The sequence below is a fragment of the Protobothrops mucrosquamatus genome, unplaced genomic scaffold, assembly GCF_001527695.2.
Source record: "Protobothrops mucrosquamatus isolate PMUCROS unplaced genomic scaffold, P.Mucros_1.0 scaffold7, whole genome shotgun sequence".
Classification (NCBI taxonomy): domain Eukaryota; kingdom Metazoa; phylum Chordata; class Lepidosauria; order Squamata; family Viperidae; genus Protobothrops; species Protobothrops mucrosquamatus.
Window position 1 is genome coordinate 192,928 of NW_015386394.1, and position 12,110 is coordinate 205,037.

The window sequence follows — 12,110 nt, forward strand, 5'->3', positions numbered from 1 at the left end:
GCGCATCCTGATCACCCATTAAGGGTGATTGCCCTTCTCCATCTGCATACAGTTTCATGCCCGTTGCTGGTTGGCTAACTCGCAACGGGGTCTTACCAGCCAATGGAATTGTGTGATTACGAGCCAGGGGAATCCCATAAAAGAGGGCTCCCCTGGCCCAGATGCCAGTCCGGATTTACTTTATGCCTTGCCAATAAACTGAGAGCTGACTGTCACTCGACTCGTATCTTACTGCCTGCGCGATCTAACAAGTGGACCTAAACTTTAGCCCACTGTATGCTCCTCCTGAACTACATCTAATTTCAGAGTGAACTAAACAACCTGGTCAGGGATTTGGAATTGACTAAGAGTAAGGCAGAGCTACTGGCCTCCAGATTACAACAGTGGAAACTTGATGTTTAATCTGATGTTAGAACTTGTCAGTTTTTCATGGAAAAAGCATGAAAATGTTACACGAAAAACCAATAAATGAATGGAAGGTTATGTTATTGATATCAATAAAAAGATAAATTTATAATGATTAGTGGGGCACCATTGGCATTGCTGTGCCACATTTTGTAGAAAAGTTATGGAGCATAATCACACATCCCACTTGTAATTTCTAATTATTTTGATACAATTTTGACCTGAAGCTATATCTTGGAAACTGGAGCCAATTAATACTCAGGATTTAATTTTACTTTATTAGTGACCCAACTTAGGTAAAATTAAGCTACTTTCATTTCTGAGGTTTTCTCCTTATAGACCAGTATTATGGGGCTACAGTTGGAAGTCCTAAAAGATCAAGTTGGAACCAAAGATTCATGGACAAAATCAGTCTATGTGATTGCTAGTACTTGGCATAAACTTGATGCCACATAATCAATGAATTAATGTCATTTAGAAATGTACTATGGAAAACAAAACTGTTGAGGCTGAATTTCTTCTTTTGGGATTCTCTGGTGATCCAACATTCCATTGAATCACCCAAAAAAACATTGTTCCTGTTTTTTTTATCAATCTACTTTAACCTTAGTAGGAAATATGGTCATCATATTGGTAATAAGGGCTAACCCTCAACTACCATTCTAATGTATTTCTTTCTCATTAACTTATCTTTCCTTGACATTTGCTATTCTTCTGTAAGAGTTTCCAAAATGCTACAGAATCTCCTGGTTACCAAAAAGATAATCCTCTCTGTGACTACATAGTTCAAGTCTTTTTTTATTTTTATTTTCAGGGTTGGATCAAAAATCTTACTTTCAGCAATGGTGTATGATCATTTTGCTGCTATATGCAATCCACTGAAATACAGCACCATTATCAACCACCGCTTGTACATCCACATGGTACTGTTTGCATGGTTGTCAGATTTCCTGGATTCCTATGTGAATACTCTTTTTTAAACTGACTTACACTTCTGTGGTCCCAGTAACATTATTCATTTCAGCTGTGAGTTACTTCTGCTATTGCAATTATTTTGCTCTAGTACTTTTGCCAATGAAATAGTCATTTTTTATCTTTAGCATGTCATTAGGGTTTGCTGCCCTTTTTGTATTTATAGCTTCCTATATTCATACTGTTGACTCCATTCTCAACATAAATTCTGCAGAAGGAAGGCAGAAGGCATTTTCTACTTGTGCATCCCACCTTACAGTAGTTTTCTTATTGTGTAGGACTGCTTTCATTAGATAACTGAACCCTGCCTCTGGCTACTCAGACCATGGACAAGCCAATGTCAATCCAGCACAGTGTCTTAACCCCCATGTTAAACCCCATTATATACGGTCTGAAAAACAAAGATGTAAAAAATGCTCTAAAGAAGCTTTTTATAAAATTACTTCAAAAAGGCCCTTGAACTTACTAAATTTTGAGATTGCTTTGATGAAGAGTCCCTTGCCTGAACGGGGTTTCCTAGATCTACTGCTTGAGCAGGGGATTAGACTAAAAGATCTTCAAGGTTCCTTCCAATTCTGTTATTGTGCTATATTTAGCCTATCAAAGAGAAGAGTTAGGGGAGATGTGATAGCTGCCGTCCAATACTTGAAGGACTATCACAGGAAAGAGGGGGGTTGATTTATTTTCTATAGCACCTGAAAGCAGGACAAGAAGCAATGTGTCAAAGCTTATTAAAGAAAGATCCAAGCTGGAACTAAGGAGAAATTTCCTGACAGTGAGAAGAATTAATCAGTGTAATAGCTTTCTTGTTCTGTGCAGCTGCTTATGAAATAAGGCAGTGACTAAAAGCAGTTGAATCTAGGTTAATTGTGGTCTGCTGAATATTGCAGACTCTTAGCTCTTAGCTAAGCCATCCATTTAATAAAGCTTTTATTCTTAAAATTTCTTTTAATTACAATTATTATTTTATATTTACATTGTTCTATTTATCTTCATCCTTAAGCTTACTCCAATATTGGCATTGTGTAGATTAATGAGTGCAATATATATTTGAAAGAAAGTCTATATCATTAAATCCTACTCTTGTACCTTGGGGGAAGGTGGTGGAGGACAGAAAATAATTATGACAGCAGAAATACTTGGCCTTAGTTTATTAAAATGTTTATTAAATATTTTAAGATACCTCTCTCTGCACTTTCCCTGCTTCTCCCCCCCCATGCAAAAAAGAAAAAGAAATAGAAATCTTTTGCTGCATTCTCCTGATGTAATGTCTGAAGAAATGTATGCCATTTATTTATTTAAAGTGGATATATTTTCTCTTAGCTTTTGCCTTACAGAATTATGGAATACAAATAGTCCTTTACTTTTATTATGTAAACAGGTTTTATGGTAATAAGTCAAGGCACCTTTGTGACTGGACATGATTTTACAATATTTTTGTGGGGTCATAAAGCAAATCACTATGATCATTGAGTGAATTCTGTGGTTAAAACAGGCAAAAATACTAAAAAAAAAAACCCAGCAAAAACATCACAAATCATGTTTATGGGATGCTGCAACCACTTTTAAAGATGGATTAGTTACCAAGCATCTGAAAAGCGGTTATGTGACCATGAAGTTGGGGGCCAGCATTTTACATTAAGGTCTATCATAATTTCAAATGATTGTTAAACAATAGTAATTTATCATGTTACTTCAATTCCAAGAGCTAATTTTGAACTCTAAAGTCTCTCATGACTGCTTAGATGAGGACACAAAACTTCTGATATGTAGAAGTAGTTCAAGTAGGGACTGAGACATTCTAAAAACATTAATTGGGTGACATTTTGCAGATGAAATAAAGACAAATAAATGATTCTGTTTCATGCATGAGACTGGTCATATTACTCATATTCTATGAGCTTCATTTAAGTATTTCTTCACCTGCTTCATCTCTTGGAACTTCCAGGAAACCCAAGGACCCACTGACATTTGGCAAGGCAGGAAGAGACTATTCAGGAACAACCCTACATAGCATTCAAACCTCCTCTGTTCTGCCCCCTCGGCAAGTGCTTAACAAAGTATTCAACAGCTCTATCCCCAAGAGTACTGGGAAATTCCCAAACACATTGTAAAAATATTCCAGATCCACCAAAATCCTGGGGCAGGCCATATAAACTGACCCATCCTTCCTATGGAGGCTGGTGGCTACAATTCACCCCATAGTCATGAAAAAAATATCTAGGCATGACAAATGATTGATGGGAACATCTCATTACTCAGAATGTGTTTAATCTGCTTGAAGGTTAAATACTAAATCTAGTGTGCAGTTAGCTATGTGGGTTGGGCTAACCTTTCCAGGATTTTATACTTCTTGCCAGTCCACAGTGATTCCCTTTCCTTTATATAATAATAGTTTAATAATAATAATATACTAAAGTTGTATATGCACCTGTTAATTAGGTTTTGTTTGCTTTAATTCTGAGCAAAATGTATCATATTCCATTTAAAAATAAACTGATATTAATATTTGGGACTGGGATAATATATTCTATAATATATATTCTATATATAATATTCTAGCCAAAATGGATTTCTAAAAGTCATTATTTTCCCTTAGAAATATCTGTTGCCATTTTAATCTCCACTGATGATGAATATTCAATTCATGCTAAAATCCCATTTTAGTATTACAAAGAACAGGGGACATTTTGGTTCTATATGTCACTGAATCCATTTTAATGTCTAAACAAGCTATATAAAGGAACATTTTATTTATTTATTTATTTATTTATTTATTTATTTATTTAATAAAAGTTTTATTATTTTTTAAAATTACAGTCTTTAGTGCTTAGTAAACAACATGTTGTTTGGCTTCAAATATTTAACATTAACTTTTTCAATGTAAATCTGTTCAATACTACACAATCCAGTATTTTTCCCCTGATCCTCCTTTCTTCTCCATATTTTTTTCATTTTCCTTTCATTACACCATTACAATTTTTGGTACTGTTAAAGTATACAAAGTTAGATATAAGCATCTTCATTGTATTTTACTAATATCATACAAATAACAATGATATCAATTCATGTCAATAATGTCAATTCATTAATCAATATCCTGTTTTTCGTACGCTTGTTAAAGTTTGATTTCCCATCAATATTTGAAATATCTTTATCAATTATGATTTCCTCAATATTAATTACATTTATATAGCTGAAAGTTTTATTCACATCAATCCTCCTCTTATCTTCATATTTCCCATATCAAAAAAAGAAAAAAATGCTTAGAATTAAGATTTAGTATAGAAAGTTACATTTTCAGATTAATATAGATTTTTAGAAGATAAGAAAATTAGAATAAGTTTTTTCATAAATTTGTATATTACGGGGGAACTCTTCCAGTTCAGAAGACAAAAAATTTAGACTGGGAGAGAATCTTTTTTTCTTTCTTTCTTTCTTTCTTTCTTTCTTTCTTTCTTTCTTTCTTTCTTTCTTTCTTTCTTTCTTTCTTTCTTTCTTTCTTTCTTTTCCAAGTTGCTTTCCAAGCCAGGGCAATTAGATCACCTAGGAATTTTCTGTCTATTTTTGTGAAAATTGCTTGGCATGAGGAAAACAATTTGGGTAGGGTATTTTTTGGGAGGCGGATTCTGCCCATTTATATTCTTTAAACAATTCCCAGTTCCTTTCTCCCCCATTTCTTTTTTCATTTCCTGTCTCTCAAGTTGTGACATTTCCCTTAACAGCTCTATATTCCTTTTTTAAAAATATTTTTCTTTGTCATCAGATATATTTTGCAGACCTAAGGAGTAAAAGGTCTTTTGCATTTTCATTGTTATTGCTAAGTCTTGCAGTTCTTTTATCTCTTCCATCTCTAAATCTATTTCCTCTGTTTCATCTTCTGATTTCTGAATTATTTGTTCATACTTTGTGGTTATTATCTGGGAGCTTTCTAGTTGTAGATTTAATTTGGACATTTTCTCGTTTATATTGTCTAAATTGTTTTTAGTCTCATTATGATTTCTTTTTATATCCTCTTTGCATTCAACAATTGTTTGGTGGATTAGTTATAACATAGAATATATTTCTTTCTAGGAGGTGTTTGTTTTTTCTTGAGGCATCATTCCTGGAGATTGGTTTCCTGGTCTTTATATGTATCCTTTATAATCCAATATATTCCAAAGTATAGATTCAGTTCTGAAGACAATATTTTATAGTAATCCCTTGTCTCAAGTATCCCAAAAATTGTCAATCAGGCAAGGTTGTAATCCACAATATTTGAACTGTTCAAAATGTTCAACCTCTTTGAAAACAGCTCAAAGATCTCTCCCAGCCAGGCATAGTCCAAGGTCAATTTTTTTCTTTCTCTCCCACTAGCTCTTGAAGTTAAAAGTCCAAGCTCAGTAGGTATTTATAATCCAAGAAGGTCAGGATTATAAATATGTCAAAATATTTTCCTTTATTGCCAGCTGTTCTCCAAGGGTAGGAATCACCAAGCAAAGCAAATTATAGTGCTATACACAAATCCACCACTAGATGTCATTCAAAGTCCATTTTCCACTCTTAAAACAAAGGATTGATTTCTTATATTTCGCCTCAATGTTTTTTCTTTTTTCAAAGAGAAAATCTTAACAGTTATCTCAGTTCTCAAATTTATCAAAACTGTAGCTTTATGTTACTTCCACTTCAATATTGTATGTTTCTGTCCCCCATAAAATTAAAATGCCACTTCTGTTTACATTCAGAGGTTTTTCACTTCTTGGGAGCCTTTCCCAGGAAATTCAGTTGTAGAATAGTAAAGAAAGGATCAATATTCTCAATCAGTTCCAGACATGTTGTTTATGATGTATTAAGTAGTGGTCAGCAGCTAATGGCCAGCTACAGGAATGTAGCCGGTCTTTCCCCTGCTGGTTTAGAGGGCTTTCCTTGGATCAAACCAAAAGACCACCATCTTTCTGTGATCGACAAGGCACCCCTCCTCTTCATCACCTCTTCGGGGTGATTTTAGGCTCTTTTAGGACCCCTAGCAGAGCAAAATCGTGCATGGAAGGCAGAGCTCTGCCTTCCTGCGTCCCATCCAGCCGCGACACAAACCGGAAAACAAAAGAGCATTTTAAGTATACATTTCTGGATGTACAATATAGTATCAACTTTGGAAAAAAAATATAAGATTTGCATGAGCAGGTATTTATTTAGACCAATTTACTCAACCCTGGCTGTCTTTAATCTAGTCATGATATAGCACTTTACTAAATCATTATTTGAATGTCTTTCCTCGGAGTTTATACTAATTTCTAAGGAGTTAGTATGTCTTGGCCTTAACTACTTTAATATAATCTTAACTATATATACCACTTGATTGTCAGGACTAAAGATAATAAGGGGAAAAATGCTCTCATGATACTTAGGATAAAATTCTAATTTATAATTCTGAATATTATATTTATTTATCTCCACCCAAGTATGATTCAAATATCCAAAACTAAAATAATTTATCCCAGATGCAGATTCAGGAACTAATAATTGGTCATGGGGAAGCTTATAAAGCAGAATTCTCTATCTGCTCTCATAGTTTCAGATTTTTTTAAAAAAAATTTTTTTATTGAAAGGCCATACTTTCTAGACTCCTGACCATTACTAGGCAATATCAAATACACAGAGTACATTCCTTACAAGTTTTTATAAATGTACAGTTAAATGAATTATTCAATTATAGATGTATAAATCAAATATATAGAAATATCACTAATCTTATTTAAATATGGTTGTATCTGATTTGGTTAGGACATCAAATGGCAACAAAGCAAGTGTATTCTTGACAATCTAAATGCTTTATTCTCCTTTATTTTCCTTCTTCTTTACTTTGTTTTGCACTGACTTACAATAAAAACAAGGTCATAGATCCCTAACAAAATATGTTGTGCTGAAAATCAGAACCCAAATTAAAAAAAATAATATTCTAAGTAAAGCTCTGCCACAAAAGAACTGTTCACATACCAAAAGAAAATTTACCTGAAAAGCCTTATTATGGTAATTTTATGTTCCAGTCTAGTATCCCCTACAATGATGTGAAAAACTAAAATCATAAAAAGTACTTATAGATTAAATCAAACAGAGAAATAAACATCTAAATAACTATATCAATGGCTTTTTAACTACTACTAAAGTGGAAATATAAGATTAATTAGACTTAATGGTGGGTAAGGGGGCAAATATTTACAATATTTTTGAATATTATTTTATCTCATGTTTTTGTATTACCTTATATGCAAGCATTGTAATAATTGTAAACACAAATATTTATATGTGTTATTCTCTAAAATGAAGCAACAATACATTGTTCTAATACACTTACTAATGATTTAAATGGATTAAGCTTGGATTCAACTCAATTTTGATTGACAAACAATCCTGGTTATTACTTATCAATGGAAAAAAGGAAAAATCCATGTGTACTATCTGGAGCCTCCTGCTATACAAGGAAGATAATTACTGATGAACCAAGAATAAGCATTTGAATTCCAAAAACTTACATCAAACAAGACTCTTAATTAGAACCGACATTTAAAATAACAGCATGTATTAACAATTAAAAAAAGATAATATAGATACACAGAACATTTGCTAGTCACTTGGATTCATGGTGATAGACAGGATGAACTCTAAATTTTCCAGAAATAAATAAAATATTAATTTGCAATTCTGCTTTCATCTCAAATATAATACCTTCAGAAATATCTTTTTCAGGCAATTTTTAATATTCTTGTTTCTTAGTGTATAGATTAAAGGATTTAGCATGGGAGTGACAATGCTATAAAGGACAGAAATGAGTTGATCTTTCTCCAAGGCATAAGTTGATATTGGTCGGACATAGGTGAAAATGGCACTTCCATAATATAAGATAACAATAGTCAGGTGTGAGGTGCAGGTGGAAAAAGCTTTGATCCTCCCTTCGTTGGATTGTATCTTCATGACTGTGGAGATGATATAAATGTAAGATAGGACAATGCAGACAAATGGAGTCCATCCTATAAATACCCCAGCAACAAGCAAGATGATTTCATTTAAACTTGTGTCTCCACATGAAAGCAATAGGAGTGGTGGAATATCACAAAAGAAATAATTGATCTCATTAGCGCCACAGAATGGCAGATGGAATATAAAGTAAGTATGAAGAGCTGAATTAAGAAAACCACCTACCCAACAGGCACCAGCTAACTGCACACAAAATGGCCTCTTCATAATTAAAGTATACTTTAAAGGGTGGCAGATGGCTGCAAAGCGATCATAGGCCATTGCAGCTAGAAGGATGCATTCAGTTCCCACAAGGGAGACAAAAAAATAGAGCTGAGTTACACATCCAGCATGGGTGATACTCTTCTTCTGTGCCATGAGATGCACAAGTATCTGAGGGACATTAGTGGTGGTATAACAGATATCCAGAAAAGAGAGATTTCCTAGGAAGAAGTACATGGGAGTATGCAACCGTGGGTCCAGACAAACAACAGTGAGAATGGAGATGTTCCCTAACAGAATACAAATGTACGTAGCAAGAATGATAAAGAAGAGTAGCAGCTGCAACTCTTGAAGACCAGAGAAGCCCAAGATGAGGAATTCATTCGGAACCGTTTCATTTATCATTGTTTCACAATTTGCTCATTTCTGCTCTATAATGAAATAAGAAAGACAACAGTGTTATGATGCCAAATGCTTTTTTGTTTTGTTTTATTTTTTTTCTAAGGCATACTCATTGGAAGACAAGAAACATTGCCAAGGCCAGATAGCCTCTACCACATAACCAGAAGATAAATCTGAAAAATGTTCAACACCACGCACCTGAAGAATAACTTGTTCTTTGCATATTGGATATTAGTGGAAAGTGTAATCTAGCCTGACTGTGACCAAAAATGCTAGCTTTATTCTGCATTATGAAAAGTGAATATCTTTGCTTCCTTGTTTAGACAGCAGAGAGAGGAAACTATTTTACACATTTAGTCCACACATTACAGTGTATTGAATTACCAAAGTTATCCTGTATCAAAAAATAACCCACCACACTTTTTTGTCCCCTGGTTGTGCTTCTTTTGCATGCTCACCAATTTCATACAAGAAAAACTATAAATGCAAAACACAACATTTTTTTTCCTTAGCCAACTTATCATGAGGCCTGATTCTAACTAGAGTTGAGAGGGAGTGATTTGTTTATCTGCCTAAGACAAGTTTAGAACTTGGGTCTTCTCAATCCTAGTTTAGCATCTTAATCTTTATGCCTTATTGGTTGTTGCTAAATAAAAAATAATGAAACCATTTTATTATTTATTCCCAGATACTCTAACAAACATCTATTGAGACGCTCCTGAAGTACAGTTATGCAAATATTCAATTTATTTTAGCTTATGGCAATAATATTGTGGACACTTTCAAAATTATATTTCTCCAAATTATATTTGCACAGTGTATCTCTCTCTCTCTCTCTCTCTCTCTCTCTCTCTCTCTCTCTCTCTCTCTCTCTCTCTCTCTCTCTCTCTCTCTCTCTCTCTCTCTCTTATTATTATTATTATTAAAAATATGTCATCACCATTGTTAATAATTATCATTATTATTTTAACAAGTACACAGATAAACTTAAAAGGACATTTAGCATTATATATCAATATCTACCTATATATCCAGAAATAATTTAATCTGAAGTAACAACAGAGCTACAATCAATCAAAAATAAATCTGTGACCCTTTGAATTTTGATTGAAATATATGACCCAAAATGATAACATAAAGGATGTTACAGAAGAAATATCAATTTACCATCAAATTAAAATATCAAAGGAAAATTAGAGTAACTCAATAGCAAGCACACACATAAGCAAACACAAACAAAACATACCTCAGCAGTGTGTGGCTAAAACTTTGCATACTTTCTTCACTTATTATACAGCTCAGAGATGCCCTGGTATTCATATCTGCATTAGTGTCTTTTACAATGATGCAGGCACAGTTTGCTTTTTACCACTAAGCAACAATTTGTAAATTAAATAAAATAAGGATGATGATATTTTTTTTAAAGCAGGGAATTAGATGATGAACCTGTGAAAAGGGTAACAAGTGTCCTAATTAAATTATGCTGTATCTTTTTCCACAAAAAAGCCTGACTTAAAAATCTCAAATCTATTTTCCTGAACAAATTGCAGAAACGGATTTTATTTTAATCTACTATTTCCAACAAGCATGACCCTAAATTCCAATACATTTATTGGAAGGGAACAACCAAACAGTCAAGCCATTACCTGCTCACACTATCTACTGGTATACCAGATAGTGAAGGGATAGCAATACTGTAGAATTAAAGTAATGATCTTATTATCATTCTGACAGAAATGCGGACATAAAAATGAGATTATTTCAGCTAAATTAATTCATGCTTACCTTTCGTACCCGAGTGCGTATATTGATATAATTGATCAATTCTATAGAAAATTTTCCATTTATTTACTGTTGAAACTCACAAGCACTAACCTGGAATTAAACCCAAGAGGCAAAATTAAAATAAATGATTAGTAAATATGTGTAACATTGCATAATTGCACCTCAAACCAAAATTATTAATGACCATACCAAAGATGTTTTTCAAAACATTTATGAATTTAGTACATTTATTAAATTCATTCCAACTTCATTTCTATAAGCTAAGGACAGTGAAAAGTTTAAAATAATGTACTTTAAGAATGGACTCATGATCAACTTTGTTATCTATCTTTTCCAGTAAATCTTGGGAGAAGAATTGGAAAACATCTATCTGACTGTCTGTCTGGTTACATAGCTTCCTATTTATCCTGTCTATTAATCTTACTAAGTTCAATTTCTTTTACCAAACAACAAAACATTAGTCATACTTATCAATATGCACTCTGCGTCTGTTGTCTGTACTATAGACAACAGTGAGTTTGGCTGTATAGAATTGCTAGTCTTTATTATAACTATATAAACAACAATGTGAAATTCCAGTTTGTGCACAGTCAGCTTGATAATTTAAACTGATTTGAAATTGTGATCCACCTATTGAATCCTAATGATCTAGGATAGGCAGATATTGTTTTATTATTGGTAGATGTGGTGGTTGCACAGTCAGCCAGATGTTTATTATTTGTTGTCAACAATGTGAAATCACAGCTGCCAGTTCTTTACCTAGTGTTGCCCTTCATACTGTATTCATCAAGTTCTTCCCAAGAACTTAAGATATTGTATTGTATTGTATTGGCAGAATATATGTGCAGAGCCAAGCAGTGGAAATTCTGTATATGTGCAGATTTTCTAAGTGCTATCTAAGACTTTTTTTGTATTACATCTAGTAGACTGATAACCACTGGAAACACATCAGACAGTTTTTGCTTTAATCTCTTCCCTTGCCCTTATCTTTATCATAATTTATTACCTGTGAAATATTTGGATTCACATTTTTCCTTGTCCCATGAGAAATAGCAGAAGGAGGAGGAGGCTAAGGAATACAGGATGGCAATGGAGCGGTAACAGAGATATCTGTGTCTTGCCACAATGACACTATGATGACAACACATACATTGCAGTATTATGACTCAAGCTCCATTCATTCATATTTGTATTGTGAAGTCACATACAATTGCATAAGAGCCAGAGTTCATATTGTGATACAGATTTCATTATTTGCCCATTGCCCTTGCAGTTATTTTTAGAGGAAAATCTTCCTACTAGGTAAATATAGTCATCAATGTCAGCCATTC

The 12,110-nt window shown here is 33.5% G+C and overlaps 1 protein-coding gene and 1 pseudogene across 1 annotated transcript; one reads left to right on the top strand and one right to left on the bottom strand.

Annotated features, from left to right (window-relative positions):
• Positions 1-892: 892 nt before the first annotated feature.
• LOC107282323 lies at positions 893-3,939 on the top strand (annotated as a pseudogene).
• A 4,125-nt stretch (positions 3,940-8,064) lies between these two features.
• On the bottom strand, positions 8,065-8,997 carry LOC107282324 (olfactory receptor 5V1-like). The gene has a single exon (XM_015810093.1). It carries the CDS (start codon positions 8,995-8,997, stop codon positions 8,065-8,067), a length of 933 nt encoding a protein of 310 aa, XP_015665579.1.
• Positions 8,998-12,110: the final 3,113 nt, after the last annotated feature.